The following is an 18,579-nucleotide window of genomic DNA, read 5'->3' on the forward strand; positions in this document are numbered from 1 at the left end:
TTCCTGTTGCACTATAGGTAAGTAACGGAATTTCGAGATACTTTTCAGTTAGAGATTTCAGATAATTATATTGAATTCAAAGAACATGAAAACAATTTCAGATAAAAATGAAATGATTTCCTAAAGAAACTGATTGTTAACCTTTAAGCCTTCGTTTCAATCAAAAATAGTTAATTGACGTGAATCATTATTTCATTTTCTGTTCCAATCACGAAAGAACTTAATTGTTTTACTTATTGGGCCAATTGAGTCCACTAAGATTATATAAACTAAGGTGAATATCTTTTTTAAAGCTTTTCTTCTTTTGAGATAAACAGTAAGTAGTTGGTAAAATGAAACAAATTCACATGAAAGTTAAACTCAATGTTTTATTGCTAGGTAAACTTAGAAAATCATGTAAAAAAGACGGTTTGCAATGCAGATTGGGTAAAGATGATAATGTTTCTATAACAACGATTCACTTAAACATTTATGTGCATGAGAACGCTTACATTACATGTCAATTAATTGGTTACGTGATTTTATTTATACATCCTTATTTCTTCAATACTCCTATATAAACAGATAGACTTATAAACAAATACTAACAACATTTGCTTTATAAATCTGATATTAAATGTCTAAGAATATCTCAAATTATTAACTAATTTCAATAATTTAAAAGGAATAAAATATTAATATCAAATATGAGACGGCGTTACGTATTATACCAAATTATATAATTAGCAATATATTGCATAATACAGCCAACATTTCTAACATATCATACAAACAGATTTAAGTGACCGGTGTACGCATTTGCGTGGGATACCCGTTTCAATAACAGGAGATCACTACTCTGATCTATTGTTTGAATATAAACAGAACAGAACCTAAACAGATTTAACTTAAGCATTGGTATGTGCTCTTTTGTTAACAAATGTTTGTGGTAAAATTTTTATTGTAATTCATTTATCTGATATTTGAATATTTTATTGACTTATACATATTTGTAAATAGTCATGAATACAGAATGATTATTATAACAGACATTTGAATATGGGGAAAGTCTTAGTATGACTAGAAAATATATTTAATTGATTTGGTTAAAGATATACTATGCTCATCTTGAGTAAAATATTTTAATCACAAATTAATTGAAATATATGGCATTCTTACTGAATATTTCTAACTTGAATAAAAGAATGAATTAAGTGTATTGAAAGTTGCGTTCCCGATTATCGGTCCTTTCTTACAAAACCTGCCAGACACCAAATGACATGTATTCATACTGTGACCATCTATGATGTGTAGAATTTTAAACATGACAAATCTACTTTGTATGAAATTAAAACATGTTTATTTTGTATTTACAAAAGGACAGTGTAGCAAATATAAATATTTTCTAACATTAAATGTTATACTATAAATGCATACATACTTAAAAAACTTTTTGTTGTTGTTGAATATTATGATAGTAAAGTAGCTACACTTTATTCAGACAATGTCATTTTTACCAACCCTAATAATAATTTGTTTCTGAAATATTTTTGAAATAATTCTTGTTGTTATATTAAAACATTTATTTAAAGTTAAGTAAGCATTTACAAAATAATGTTAATCATCTGATCTGCTAAAATTGTATTTACAACTCTTTTATACCTTTATATAATTGGTTGTAGTGTGTCTTTATCTAAATATTCTTGTATAAAATCTACTTTTGCGCGATATTGGTGAACCACTTATGGTGAAAATTTAGAAAAGTTGTAAACAAATTTTACGACAAGCTCTAGAAAATAGATACAGATGTATATAATGTTAATAGCTGAAGTATCAATCAAATGTATAGGTTAACACTGACACCAATCAAGATGACAACGAATTAACACGCAATACGTGAAGTTTATTATCCGCATCCTTATTGTTTATGTCAATCCGACAATTAAGGTATATGCAATATCTTTTTTATATAATACTTTAACTGGGAAATTCAGATAAAATATATATCAATTTAGAGTAATTTTATTTAATTAAAATTTTAATGCCGCTCAGTTTCGATAGATTTTTATTTGATGTAAACTATATGTAAATACCTATCCCACGTACCAAATATATTCATGCTAGCCATATATAAAAATCAATCAGTTATATATCTTGTATTGATTATTGATAGATTTTTATTCATGTCAGCCAACATTTGTACATTTATATGAAAAACAAGTCTCTATGAATGTTATTTGTTCTTACAGTGCCCTTTTATGTTGTAATACGTTTCATGTATTTAGAACATCATTAATTGCGTATATAACTATGAAAACTTACTAATTATAGAATAAGGAATTTCAATATTGTCCGTGTTTGATACAGACAGATCGGTGACTCGGAAAATAACTGCCGTATTTAATGAATAAACATCTTAATATAATTGTTATATATTCTATTTTTCTGAAAAAAAAAAAAAGAATTCTCTTAATTTTTGCATTAATAAAAATAAAATATATTAAGAACATCCCTTACCAGATTCCCTTGTCATCATCAGAACACATAAGCTCAACCGACAAACATATTCCAACATGGTATTAGTTTAAATTAAATATACTCTGTGACACGAAAAGCAAACACACAATTTACAGAGCTATTATAATCATCATAATAATCCGAAAATTGTTTCACGAAATCTATATTCATGAATTGTTCCGATCACAATTAGAATCTAAGTAAACCACGTTTATCTGTCTTTTCACGGAATACATTTTTGCCATGCTTGACTAATGTTAAACCATTTAACATTGAAGTAATCATAATTCATACATTCCTTCAATAACTTCAATAACCTACTAGGCCATCAATGAAGCATTTTGAATACTGGTTGGTTATTTCTGTACGTTAGATGTATCAACTCAGCTGATATGTTAATGCCCTACATGAAATGAATAATTGCGGTTAGGTATAAAAGCTCTCACACAAAAAAAACATTAGAAAAACTGACGATATATTTAATACAGTTATTCAACGTCCAATTAAAGTGAGAACAAAACCAAACTAGCGTAAGATGGTGTAATAAATTTCATTGCCAGAGAGAGAAAGCAGGTAAGCTTTCGGGTAGAAATCGTGGTGCAATATATCAGGTACATAAAATGTATAATTTAAAATGTTTAATTTATAATTAAACAAACTGTAACTAATCTTTTAAATGTATGTTCTTAAAAGTGACCCATCAAAGTGGAACTATCAACTGCACAGAACCAAAGGAACGTAATAAAACAGCGGAATGAAAGAAACTATACTAATTGATAAATCATTAGCATGTGTGACCCGAATGAGCTGTATGCAAATTTTTTGGGAAACCATTTTAAGGCATTTCGAAATATAATAATAATAATAATAATAAAAATAATAAATCTACTTTCAATGTGACTTATTTAAGTATGGAACGCTTTGAACACCGGGTAAAAGCGAGACTTTACCTGGTCAATCTAAAGATTTTCAAGCGAGTATGTCCATCTATGTGCTAGACTAATTAGGGTACTAGAATCTCCATTGTTTAATCTAAGTTATTTTCGTTTTAGTCCTTCTGGTATTGACACCGCTGTGCCATTAGAACCTCCATGATATTGCAATTTATATAAATTGCATATGATATGAAAACACCTATGTTATAATCTCAATGATATTACAGAGTAAGGTCTGGTAAAACGTTTTATATTTTTCTACAATAATGTGCATGCTTCACAGCCGTCGACTAATTACTACGGAAAAAACTTATAACAACACTTACGATTCAGCTACCTGTAAAGATTACTTTATATCATATACTAGTAGATATTTTAATTGCACCGTTGCATTTTTTTTTCGACGCTGACGTTATTCACATTTGTTTTGGAAAGTCTGGTCCAACTGGCTGTAAACTGCAAATACTTGTACAACCACCATACAGTGCATATTTGTAACTTATGACTCATACAATGCTAACATATGGTGACAGTCCGTCTCCAAATGACATGCTATGAAATATACAATATTAAAGAGTTCGATCATAATGTATTATAGACAGACACAATTGCAGTGAGTGTTATATATAGATACATGTTATTAACTATTAATTTTCTGATGTTTCCGATGAAAACTTAGTTTCCATGCTAAGAGCATATCCCAAACATATATTCGCATTTTATATAACTTATGCAACCGGGCTTGAGCATACGATGCAAATTGAAATAAGAAAAGAAAAACGGAATCCCTAAAGAACGCCCAAAACGACAAAAATGAAAATGTTGCAGCCATGAATGCATTTCAGGTAGAAAACACAGAGCATGTATATAAAAGCGCGCCTGTTACATATGCTGATAATGCGACTTAAAAATGCAATCGGTTTAAGTCATCAAGAATATAAAAAGAATGTCTTTAATATCAAGATCGTATACAAAATCTTCAGATTTATTTTCTTGTAATTTAATTAAGTTTTAGATTTATCTCAATCGTGCAAACAAACTTTAGCTTATCCAAAAAAAATGTATGGCGGTAACTCGTTTCATTATTGATTTATTCATCATTAACTTTAAAGTATGTAAACAAATAGTATCATCAAAGAAACTATTAAACCTACATATACTATTATATTTATCAATCTCATGTATGGTTTTAGTAAGTTTTTGTTTGGTTTGATTTTAGGTATTACTAACATATTGAAAGTATTGCTTTTTTAAGTTTACATTATATAACTTTTGAACGCTTCCAAATTGTACAGAGACATTAAGTTTTCTTATCTCTGTTTATATACATATATGCATATATACAATATAAAATTATAATATTATTATTTAATTATAATAAATATATAATTCAATAATATGTTTACCGAAAGTTAATCGTTGACGGATTTTTGTTTTCCCGCAAGCAATTTATTTCAAATAATGATTTTCAAATACCACTATGCACATTGAATTTTTGGCCATGAAAATTGACAATTTCATGATTTATTCTACAGATGAAGTGCGATACAATCGCACTGTCGCAAAATGGTATAGGTACATCGAGGTTATTTGAAATCTTAGCACATTTGTAGACATCGGGGTGCAATCTGGCGTTGCAACAAAAAAAATAAACGACATAATTTAAATATTTTATTGGTACATATTTGATTTATATTATTCAATTTCGTTCACTGTTAAGATCAATTCTGATAAACGTGTCATGTTTCATCCGATTAGATGTAAGTGCCAAGAAAGCCATTTTTTGTTAATTTTAATGTCAGTTACCTTGTAAATACCTCAACAACGATATAATACTGATATGATGAAAGGGACACAACTATTCCTTAGGATTTTAACAAGGCATAACGTTTTATGTAACAATGAAATATATTTTTGTAGTACTGGTCTTTGGATGATGTAAAATCATTTGTAATTAAAGACTTTTGAATTCTTATTGGCCCAGTGAGTGGATTTGGAGAACAATTCCAATTTTCTTTTGTATATCTCACAGTCACTTTCACTGTACATTAAAAACAATCGGATTCGTAAGATATTACATTGCATTCTTTTCAAACTGTGTTAAAATAATTCTGCTGTCAAGGTTTTAACTTTCTTGAGCAATACAATTTGCTTGTGGAACACAACTTTTTGATAAATCATTTGATGGAAAATTAGTTCACTAACGGTGTATAGTAGGTACATTGTATTTGATTTGCCATTGAGTGGTTCCATTCTTTTTTTAAAAAAGGTCATAATTTTTAACATGTATGGGCAATTTAGGCAAAGAATATTCATTACGAAGACAGTGATAACAGTAAGAAACGTGAATATAGGTAACGTCATATCATCATAAAATCACATTGAAATTTACCTTAAAGCAGCACACCTTCAGATTCATGTTAATTTTCATGAAAATTTTGGATATGTATTTAAAAGTAAAATATTGTGAAGTCAACAAATAAAGTAATTTACATATTGCAATCGGCACTTACAATCCAATAAAATTACCAAAAAGTCGTCAACATATGCAAAAATAACCCTTACTGTGTTAGTAACGCAGTAGAAATAAGGTAATAAAATACTGCAAAACCAGTTTTAAACCGCACATAACTTGTAAAATATAACTTGGATCTTGAATATTTTAACCTTTCATAAAATTTAAGTACATTTTTCTCAATATTGATTTTCTTGAAATATGTTGACTCATGTTGAGGCGTGCAGCTTTAAAGATTTTGTTTCAGAATAAGCTTTGAGAACATGTAAGTTACCCTTGAATCGTCAAAGCTTGAATGCTTTTCGAATATAAATGATTTTGTTTATATATCAACATTATATCTGCGGATGTTTCCAAATACAAAATTTCATCCTTTTCATGTTTAAATGTAAAATTCTGCTTAAAGCCGGTGCTAGGGGGCGTGGACGGTAACTTGCACTTTCCAGTACCGCCTATTGACAGGCTAAATCAAACCGAGCCTGCAACATTTTTAATTTTGTCGTTTTGGGAGTTTTTTAGGGATTCCAATTTTCGTATTCTATTTGCATACATGTAACTTTATTTTTGCACATGGACACTTACTTTACATGCCGCTAAATTGGTCTTGTGATGTTTTCCTACAAACACAACACACATAATTTAAGATATTACTTAAAAGATCTACTGTAAAACTATGTAAACATATCTATAAAAAATAAAAAAGATTAAAAACGGAACAAATTATTAACGTTTAATATGAGGCGTCGTTAGGTAATAAACTGAAGTAGGTAATCGACAATAAATGACTTTTTACAGTCGCAAATGTGATGCCAACATATTTAACATATCATACTGAGATACACACATGCCAGTGTACGTTTTTTGCATGATATTTTGGTTCCAATAAGACATCGGATTTAGATACATTTTTGTGAAATAACAAGTATGTTAGGAAAGCTAATACTTTGTCTGTCCAATATATACAACAATTACAAACAATGCTTTTGCACAAACGAGTTTACGTTCAAGCACGAATATGTTATATTCATAAATCAGGTGTCCCCTACATTGTTCGTGTGATAAACTCATAATTAGGTGTTTTTGTATACACAAATAACTAAAAGACATTATATTTGATACATGTCTAAAATTCTGTACTTGATATTCATTCAGAAGCAATGTAAATAAGAACATGAATTTATGTTTGTCATCATCTACGAACATACAAATATTTCCTTTACTTACGGAACATATATTTTGAACTGACTTATTATGAATGCAATAACTTCTTTTCTGACTCCAAAAAACAAAAACAAAGAAAAAAGAACATGTACATACAAAACAATCTATTTTTAATGGAAACTTATATTACCTATTACTTTTATTCTAATTATTGTATTTATAATAAATTGTATTTCTGTATTCTTTTCGCAGATTTTAACACAATTTTAGTCATATTTTGTGATCGATCTACTTAACCGGCTTTCCCGGATAGCGAATCAATGTCTTTCAATGTCTCTGGAAGCGAATTAATACACATATGATTTCTGAATAAGCAGTAAGAGATAAATGAACACAAACTTAATATCAGAGGTAAATTGGCATGGAGCTTCTACGCTCCACCCTATCCCGCGAGAATCGGACCATTTAGCCACGGGTTACTATTCCAATGCTAAGCGGTATGGAACATCAAACAAACATTATGTCAACGGTGGTAGTTTGGATTGATAGTATAAACTGTAATTACTATGAACACACAGTGATTTTCCCTGAAGTGATTGTAGTTCTCTTTAATACGTACAATGTACTTTTTCCACAATATATATATGTGGGTGTTTTTATAAATAAGATAACTGGTAGTTTGAATTGGGACTTTTTTATGTACAAAAAATGGTATTTGATAAATGTTAAAAAAGAAAACTAGCACAATAAAACTGCAAACCATTTGATATCCTTTCAATTGAGATATTATGCCGTCTAATTATAATAAGTATAATTATTGGAAGTTAATTGACCAATGGTTAGCCGTAGTCTTATCACTTTTCACGATATTTCAAGGCTGCCCTTACCACTCTCTTACGATTGCCTAAGTTGCTGTTGTGTGGCTTTAGTTATTGCTTGATCGATATGTTTTTGAAATTCATACATTTTTCGTCCGTCAAATGACCATTAGTTGATTAAACTGTTTACACTTTTACAATTGATGCAAAATATGTCAATAACTATTTGTCGTTCAAAAGGCAAAATTGATGTCAGCCATATATATAAATAATGCATTTCATGACATTTTATTGGTGAAGTAAGATTTATATCAATTAAAATGAATCTTTTAACGCTTTTGTCTGATCCCGTTCATGCTAGTTATCTTTAATTCAAGGTCAGTGTTGATTTTATAAATGAATTTTGTGTATATTTAAATACAATGTTGGCGTACAAAAATATGAAAGCTTATTTTTTATTAATATTGGGCATATCTTACTTCCTACTTTTCGTTTCATATTGTGTTAAACATGGACAGCCCAACACCAACATTGCCGCAATATAAGCAATTTCAAGACAAAAATAACGACAATGTTTTTACATACTACAATATCCTAAATTTCTGTCAATTTCGTTCTTAAGCAGTAAGTTAATCACATAATAAAACATATTAAGAACTATTTGTCTTACCAGCTTTCAATGTCACCATCAGAAAATATAAGAACAACCAACATGAATATCCCAACATTTTTACTAGTTTTATTCCAATATATTTTATAGCACAGAGAGGAAAACACAAGACTCACAAATTAATTTTGTTGCTATAAAATAATATTTCATCGTATCCATATTCATGAATCGTTTCTTTTATCACAAAAATCATCGAACATCAAACTTCATGAAATAGATTTGTTGCGCCTGATTTCAGTTTAATCAATTGCTGTATTCGTAATAATTCTATTTGGTTCAAACCTTCCTTTTTATTACAAGCCACATTTTTAAGTGTTTACATCACGTTTTTGAATTACATTCTTTGAATAAAATCATTACATTACTTCGAGCTATGCATAAGCTCAGCTAATATCTGTTACATAAAACACATCCGGTAAAGTATTAGACGCTTGTAAAAACATTAAACTGCCGATGCATTAGTTACAATATTTTACGGCCGAATCAGAAATAGAGAACAGGTACGTTGTAAACAATAGCATTGCTATAGAGACTTTATGAAAGTTCTTGTGAAAAGGTGGTATACAAGATTAAGGTACACTATATTGTTTACATTCTTATGTTTATTAAATGATCTGTTGAATGCATATTCTCAGAGGTGGCCGATTTCAGTCAAATGAATACCCGTATAAAAGTATTTATAGACGAGATTTAACATTGAAATCACTATGCAATTAACATCCCCATGATAAGAATATGACTATAAGAATATGTTCCCAATGATAATTATATTGAAAAAATCAATCATAAATTATGTTAAGAAGATATATTTGATGTCGAAATCTTTATGTCATCATTTTGTTTAAACAAACACTTTAATCTTCAAAGCAGGCTATATCCATAACTTACGAAGTGTAACTCTATATATTTTACAATAATATGCATAGTCCACTGATAAACATATTAACTCACAACTGACAATGCATCCACCAGTATCACTTTATAGCATATAACCTTCAACATCGTCATCTTGACGATGCTGGACACATTTCTCTTGTATTGAAAAAGTCGGGTACATCTACAAACTGAAAAAGACTGCCATACAGGATCAACTCTTTGCCTACGACCCTAATGTCTACTTATAACTCATTAAATGTCCCTTGTGGCAGAGAGGTTGCCTTTACAGGTTGAGGCATTAGATTACCCTGTGTGATCACAAGACGCGACTAAATGGATTTATATTACTGTAATCAGCTCCAGCAGTTGAGATGGTTTTGACCCCTGGTATTGATTTAAGTTTATAACACCCGAGGTCAGCCAAATTCATCTTTACTGTTTCGGCGCCATATATGAACTTAACTGTGTTAGTGCTCCGTAAAACCAAACAAAACAACGTAATTAAATGCTAACATACAGTGACATTTTGTATCTGTATTAACATGTTATGAAATAAACAATATTAAACAGATCAAAATGTGTGGAAAATGTTTTCGGGCGTAAAATACAATAAATAATTGATATCTTGATACTGGCAATTTTCATACGAAAAGAACATCACAATAAAAAATTAATTCATATAATGTGTTGCAATCGCTAAAACACATTCGATTACAAAGTCAAAACTGCCTTTCAATTTGAAAACCTAGAAATTGTTTACACAAGCGCACCTGTTTCAATCTGGCGTTGTGAAAATAATGGCGTTGATTTATACTGATATCTCAAATTCAAATTGATTCACTGTTAAGATCAGTTCTGTTAAAGTGTAATGTGATATTTCATCTGGGAACATATGAGTGCCAAGTTCGGAATTGACGTTTCAAAATATTGATCAATTACCTTGAAATGACTTTTTCAACATTGTAATACATATATCATAATTAATTGATAAAAACCCTTCATTGAGTATTTCAGAAGATAAAGGTTTATTCCAATATAAATTACATTTTCCAGAACAGGATTTTAACTAATGTAAATTGATAAATTCTCGGTTGTTCCGCTTTTGAGTTTTCTGCATTAAATATGTACAATCCTATGTATCTAATATGTTTTTTTCCAGCTAACTGAGCATTTACACTGACTGCGATGTGTTCTATTATACATCATTCAAAGAAAACAAACAATTGAAAAGGTATCAATAATAAATAACAATTAAATAGCAATTCTCATTACTTTTTCTTTATTATGATAGTTATCTCATGTACAAAGATTTTATGAAAAACTCCAGAAAGACCATGACAACAAGAAATAAAGGATATTAAGTGCATGTTTAATACTAAATTGAACAAATTGATAATAATATTGTTTTATTTCAATACATTTAGTATTGAATCTACACGAATACTATATTCTTCTTGTCTCATATCGATATAAGGTACTGTAAACTGTTAAAAAAGAGTCATTTTTATTGATGACGCCATAATGTAACCGCTTAAATGCTATATTTGTATATATCGCAAATGACGTCATGTCAAAGTGTTATTACACTAGACAACGAAGTGTAATATATTGTTTTATTAAAAGGTTTTATTACACTCTTGCGCCGCGGTATATGTGATAAAATATATGTGATAACAAACTGCCAGTGCTTGAAAATTATATCATTCTTATTGGAAATGTTGTTGTTAAGGTGAATGGTACTTTGAAACACCATTATTTCTTCTTGGTATTTAAAAACATAAAGTGGTGAAACATGTATCATTGAATTAATTACTAACTCAACATGACATATAACAAGACAAAGAGCATACTCTTATATGTCTGTTAATCGAACGTCAACTATATAAAAACAAGATCTTAGCATCCTAACTTTAACACATATGCAAATAGACAGGTGCAGATATATGCACATAATTGCGTAATTAATCATTTCTCTATTATATTGCTGATGATTGAGGGAACGAATGATGTATTTTGTCAACAATGAATAATTGTTATAGCTTCAAGTAAAGAGCGTTCATATACCTACTTAAGATAACGGTGCATTACAAATACATTCAAATAATTTCAAAATAATTGTTTAGAGATGCAAACGAAATAATCTCTGAAAACGAGACTTTTTATGTATAAGACAGGGCTGGTATAAATAGCGGCAAAATGTAGTAATAAATGCGAGTGGTTAATGAGTTGGTTGGCTCAAATAATCATGATTGTAATTCTGTTTTGATTTTTTAAATGAAAACAAAGATCATCAAGAAAAAGGTATCCAGCATAAACCAGCCACAATGGCACAGCAATCACTTCGGCACTATATAATAGTCACATGGCGATATGACATTATCACGCATGAAGAGACTTAATCAAATCGAGTGTGACATTATTTCATATTTGTTTTTATTGCTTCTGAGGGATCATCCCCCTTTCCATCTTTTATTAGCTTTAGTGGAGAAGGAACACAAAAAATTACCGTTCTTGAATTACTTTAGGCAGGAGATCCCACTTGCAATGGCTATTGTGTCATGGCATTGCCATCTTTCTTGTAATTTAAATATTTGTTATATAAAAATGTTCATGATAATAAAATCCTTTTGTTATGGAAATGCTTATTATATAAAAACATCTTTGATAATTAAATGGTTTAAACAATACAATTTCTATTAAATATTTATCTAATTGAAATGCCTTGTATGGCTTGAATCAAAGTTACATCGACCATGTTTCACATCATGTGATGTCTTGAAAATTACGGTGGAAAATTCAAGTACGTCATATCAGAGAGACGGACAGACAGATGGACACACACGCACACACGCACGCACGCACGCACGCACACACACACACACACACACACATACGCACATACAGAGGCAGGAGCGGATACCTTGGAAGTATCGACCTTCCGATGGCAAGCACCAAGTAAAGTCATTGCTTCTGAAAACTTCTGAATTTATACAAACAACGGCTGGCAACCTTTATAATTTTGTCATGGTTACTCCTAAATCGACATGCTTTTGAAAATGCATGTACAGATTATTTCTGAATGACTACGGCAAATAGTATTCAGATGTAATCATAGGTCCTTTCTATTATCATTATTTTTGTAGTATAATGGATAATAATTATCATGTTATTTTAGGTATAACACGAAAAAAAAACATAATTGCGTAATTTGTCGTCGAACATATACCAAAATAGCTGTATTGCAACATTATATGATAATTATAGATATTAGATGAAAGGCAGAGAACACTTGTTTTATAAAGTCATTAATATGATAAAAAACATGTATCGACCCAACACGTTTGCTTTGATTAAAGCAATTGTTTTAGAATGTAACACATTTGATAAACAAGGGATTAAACATTAACATGGATAGTCATAATAATGAAAATTCTGTACTGTATTAGACCATGGAGGTAGGGTAATATTATAAAAAACATTTCGGATTTGTTTGTGTGTTTTTTTTCTTTACAATGCAGGTTATTTGCTTTCAACTTGAATTCCGGTCAATATTTGGGCTGCCTTCATTTTCCCTCAATTGTTGAAAATTTGTCCGTGCCTCATGTCATAACTCCGTTAAAAATATGATCAATTTTGAATTAAATTGCTTTCTTGTCTTTTTTCATGTTTATTTGTGTGAACGAACAAACGAATAGCTGGACGGAAACACCAGACAATAAATTCTTACTTACAATAACACAAGTATTACAAAATTTATTTTGTTTTTCATGTAACAGTTAAAGTAAAGGTGATAATATGTATAAGCAATGCATGAAATGTTTAAGAAACAACAAAATATAGAATGTCTTTATACTCGGCTTGGTTTGTGTTAGATTTTGAGAGAAAAAGAAAATGCAACATCTATAACGCACCTAGCACTGCTTTAAACGGTTATAAAGCACCTTTTCTATACTATTTTCTATACTATTTTACATGTACATGCTACGATTAATTTGCATAATAATATACCAGTCATGAGCGTTTTGCCACTGTCGTAAAGTTTCAACATAAAAAGCAGTTCAAAATATAACACTATCATCTAAAACAAAATACCCATTTGTGCGTCTTTAGGACGTAAATAAGAATTTTTCATTGCAAACAGGAGAATTATTAAAAATTTACCATCAGGTTAGGGAGATTCCTGTCATTAAAATAACCTTAAAGTTTCTTCTGTGGAAATGATTTGCAATTATGGTATACATCGAACAGATATATTGCGATACGCAAGCGAGAGAAAAAGCATAAACGATCATAAAGCTGCAGTGTCTTCACTCTAACTGCCTGTTCGAAAAAAAACGGTTACTAGTCCCTAATGCATCGACATTGCTTGCATTCATTTTCTCAAGTTTCATCAATTTAAATCACTCTCTCTTTAACAGTAAAGAGACGCAAGTCATCATATTAACAAATTAGAATCTTGCCTGTTTTGTGATTTCTATTTCAAACATTTAGTGTACATCGTGGTAGGTTTGCCTGTCAGAGTTCACGGACGGTCTGTTGATTTCTCAAAAATCGAGAGTGTTAGCAGACAATATCTAATGATACAAAATATGTCATGTTTTGTCTTTATAAAACAGATGCAACAATAACAAAAGGGATATGGTAATAAATGCGATTTGTTAAAATCAATTATGTAGTTGTTATTAAGTTTTGTTTTAATAAGAACAAAAATCAACAAGACAAGGTGCAGCCCCAATACAAATCAGCCAAATTTGTACACTAGTCACATTTGTTATATTGAGCTATGATATTATTTGTCATGAACAGACTCAATCAAATCGATGTTGCAGGTGTCATATAATATTTTGTTTTCATTTTTTCTTTGAGGGATCATCCCTGTTCAAGATTATATTCCGAGCTTTAGTATTGGAGAAATATCTAAAGCGCGCCTCAGTTCATTATTGTAGGCACGCTTGTGCACTTAAGTAGATCCACCAACTTTTTATTAGCCAACTTGATAGTGTTTCTCGCAGGAAAGAATTCAAAGTTAAGGCGGGATCCGAACGTATGATCGGTGAGGGGCAAGTGGTTCGAAGTCAGTGATCGTAACCACTCGGCCACAGATGTCCCTGTCATATCTGTCGAACAACAAGAGCCGGTTGAACCGGGTGATGCTCCCCGAATAGGTTTTGGACACAGGAAGGTATACCTCTTGTAGTGTCAGAATTATGTCACAGACAAGGTTCAAAGCGTAAAAACAACCCAAATGTTGTGCACAACACATTGTCTCAATATGGTGATCATTTCTGTGAAATAGTTGTAAAATCCGACTTCAAATAACAAAGTTATGGGCCGGACACGATTTTGCTGCAAGGTCATGCTGTGACCCTGACCTTCAAGGTAACGACCCAAATGTTGCGTGTGACACGTCGTCTCAATATGGTGATTATTTCTGTGAAATAGTTTTAAAATCCGACTTCAAATAATGAAGTTATGGGCTGGACACGATTTTGCTGCAAGGTTATGCTACGACCTTGACCTTCAGGGTAACGACCCAAATGTTGCACGCGTCACATCATCTGAATATGGTGATAATTTCTGTGACATAGTTTAAAAATCCGACTTTAAATAACAAAGTTATGGGCCGGACACGATTTTGCTGCAAGGTCATGCTGTGACCTTGACCTTCAAGGTAGTGACCTACATGTTGCTGGCGACACGTCGTCTCAATTTGGTGATCATTTCTGTGAAATAGTTTTAAAATCCGACTTCAAATAACAAAGTTATTGGCCGGACACGATTTTGCTGCAAGGTCATGCTGTGACCTTTACCTTCAAGGCAGCGACCCAAATGTAGCGCGCTACACGGCGTCTCAATATGGTGATCATTTATGTGATATAGTTTTAAAATCCGACTTCAAATAACAAAGTTATCGGCTGGACACGAATTCAGGACGCACGTACGGACGGACGGACTGACGGACAACCCGACGACTATACGGAGCAGAAAAAGGGTGCTGAATATAAATTACATTTTCAATGGAGAATATTATTTTTGACTCACTGCATAAATTAAACCACCTAATATTGAAGAATTAGGAGTTACTATCATAAAAATGTGTCATATACTTTTGTGAAATTATGAAGAATGTAAGTAATGCCTATAACCCTTGCAATATAATGTATGACATTAAAACACTATGCTTTTGCACAAGCTGCCAGTAGCTACAATAATATCTTTATTCATTCAATGCGATCACTTTCCTCTAGAACGCAATCTTCGTGTGATAGGGATTATGTTATTTTTAAAGAAATAGCAAAAGACAAATATTTGATCCTTGTATTATAGCGCCTGTGCCATTGAAAGTTTAGTCAGAATAAGTTGAATATAAGTACATGTGTAGAAAATGTATGCTTGAAATCATCTACTAGCATATAAAATGTTTCTTCTCTTATGAAGAATATATGTTTTATTGATTCATTAATAAGAAGAAATGATTTTTGTTCTAGTTTCTTAATGAATAAAATGCTTAAAAATTCTGAACAAAAATACATATGTTACACATACATACGCAAACACTCGTTTAATAATGAACTTTAGCTACCTATTAGTTTTAATGGTAAATCAGCAAATATCTCCGAACTGTCTTGATGGAATCAACTGTTATAACTATGAATACATAGTGCTTTCTTTACATACTTAATGTTTTTGTTATTATAAATGAAGTAGTTCTACTAAATCAATAGAGTGCACTTTGTACCCACTTTCGTTTTGAAATGGCTGTCATTTGTAGAAATAAATTACCTCTTTGTAAAGACGGGTGTTTTTTTATGTTCGAGTGAAGTATTTTATGAATAATAAAACATATTAATGTAATAAAAAAGTGCAATTCAAATCTTTTGAACTTCTTATGAAATTCTTATATTATTCTGATAATATTCTGATTGAGTACGAGGGTTGTTCGGAAAGTTCTGAGAATTGTTTTATAGCACACGTTGTAGTCGGGTTAGCGTAAATATAAATATATACGCATTTATTTCAATATATACTGTACAGTATCTGAAAATATCATCATCATACACACAGAAACTGAAACAGAATAAAAATAGTAAATAACCATATAACAAACACCCGGAGCACGCCGACGTCATTTGCAACGTTATGCGACGTTAAAGTCCATCGATCGTCGCACCTTTTCAACGTAGTCACCTGCAATATCGATGCATTTCCTGTGTCGGCTGATCCAATTATTGTATGTTTCCACGTACCAGCTATCGTTTAAGGACGAGACTATAGCTTGTGTATGCTTAAGAAGATCGTCAGCTGAGTCAAAGCGTTTTCCACGCAGCTGTGATTTGCGCTCCGGGAACAACAGACTGCCGACCGCATTTCACGATGCTTCGTAATTCAACGTCACCTATCGACGTCATGTTGTTTACTCAGTGGCTCTGGGCAACAACTTTAAAACAATGTTGATCCGTTGAGAATTTAAATAACGTTATGATATTTTCAGGAAATGACGTCATGACGTTCCGCTGCTGACCAGCGTTTTCGCGCATTTTTTACGTTATCAAAATTACGAAATATTATTAGTGTAGCGCGTTATTCCTTTCTTTAGAGTCGGACTGCTCCGGTGCGGCGTTATAGTGTTGCTATGGTTACTGCTATTTCCGGCTATTGTTGTCTGATTCTATTCATTTTTTAGGAATAGTTCCGTGATATGCTAATCTTAGTATGTGCAAAATATTACGTCTTAGAAACAAAAAATATAGAAAATATGACAAAATTCCCAGAACTTTCCGAACAACCCTCGTACATACAAAAATGCATTGTAAGATAACAGACAGATTGCCGCGCTCAACACATGGTGCTGTTTGGTCGCATGAACTATTTCAACCGAGCTCAACACATGGTGCTGTCCGAACTTTGAAAGTAATGCTCTTACCATTCTCTTTTGATATTTTTCTGCGCTGTTGTTTTTAAAAAGACCATCTTCTTTGAGAGTGATAGTAGTGAGCATACATATTTTAATTCCTTTCTGTGTATCTGCAAATATCATTTATTGCATAAAACATTGTGAAAGGTTATTGTTTGGTAATATATTCAATCTGACCAAAGCTCAGATCTACATATTTTTGTAATGTAGATCTGATTACGACCGTATATATGTTTCGCCTTATCTATGATCCGGTTTTTTGCGAGAAAGGTATTGTTTGCCATGCTATCTAACCGGTTTTTACATAGGCATTTAAAAAATTATGTAAATACCGTAATCCGTTGAAGTTAAACAAATTGTTGATCTTTGTAAAAAACAAAATGTTTGAAGTAATTTTTCACAAATTAACTTGAAAAAATAGAGTCAATTTTAAATTGGCAAGATTGTGTTGCCAGTTTATCTGTCGGCTATATGGACAACGGCAACTTTGTTCTCAAAATCGTGAAAATTTCCTACTCAGTATTGGTTTTCCCAGGGTTAAGATTAGAAACCGCATCGCTTTCAAAATTATGAACGCTCGCCGATGATTGGCTATGTGAAAGATCACCAGAAATAACTTAGTTATTGGTCACTGTTAGATCTAAAAGCGGAGCGTTATTTAGAGCTAATTTTAATCAGATTGGTAATATATTGAGCTTACTTTTGACAAGTATCTTTGTTAGCTATTCTGACATACTTGCTCGTAATAGGTATGTATATAGCAAATAAAGTAAAAGAGTTTGTTGTACCTGCATTCCATAGTAATACCAGCATATATAAGGGCAAGCGACATAAGTATCCAAACATTATATTAGTTTAATTCTAAAATGATTTTAACTCAGATAAAAGTACATTATACACAGCCCTTTTTAATAATAATCCGAATGTCTTCATGAATCTTTTCTGTCATAATTAATACGAGCATCATATTAATCTATTATTTATAAAACACATTTGTCACGACTTGAATTTAACGGTTATCATATGTTATGCATTATTTTTAGTTTCACAAGTGTTGCATTTGAAAAAAAATCTACAATTGTAATGTAGCAACACATGTAAATGCGTGACATTAATGTGAGCTAAAGTATCCAAACATAAAAACAATCATTCACAAACAATCAAAGAAATGGAAACAAAACAAAATCAATGTA

The 18,579-nt window shown here is 31.2% G+C and overlaps 1 protein-coding gene across 3 annotated transcripts in view; it reads right to left on the reverse strand.

The window, feature by feature from the left end:
* LOC132722149 (uncharacterized) overlaps window positions 1–18,312 on the reverse strand; it is a 68,513-nt gene extending 50,201 nt beyond the window's left edge. Inside the window, exon 1 of one of the 3 annotated variants that reach the window (XM_060706589.1) lies at window positions 18,175–18,312. In XM_060706589.1, the coding sequence (XP_060562572.1) occupies window positions 18,175–18,232 (58 nt within the window). In that variant the 5' untranslated portion in view covers window positions 18,233–18,312. Of the gene's footprint in view, window positions 1–2,496; window positions 2,875–8,595; window positions 8,926–18,174 lie in introns of those variants that run through there. The other 2 variants (XM_060706583.1, XM_060706582.1) reach the window with 2 other exon arrangements.
* Window positions 18,313–18,579: the final 267 nt, after the last annotated feature.

This window comes from Ruditapes philippinarum, unplaced genomic scaffold (genome assembly GCF_026571515.1).
Source record: "Ruditapes philippinarum isolate M1 unplaced genomic scaffold, ASM2657151v2 ctg3992_1_1_1_1, whole genome shotgun sequence".
Lineage (NCBI taxonomy): Eukaryota > Metazoa > Mollusca > Bivalvia > Venerida > Veneridae > Ruditapes > Ruditapes philippinarum.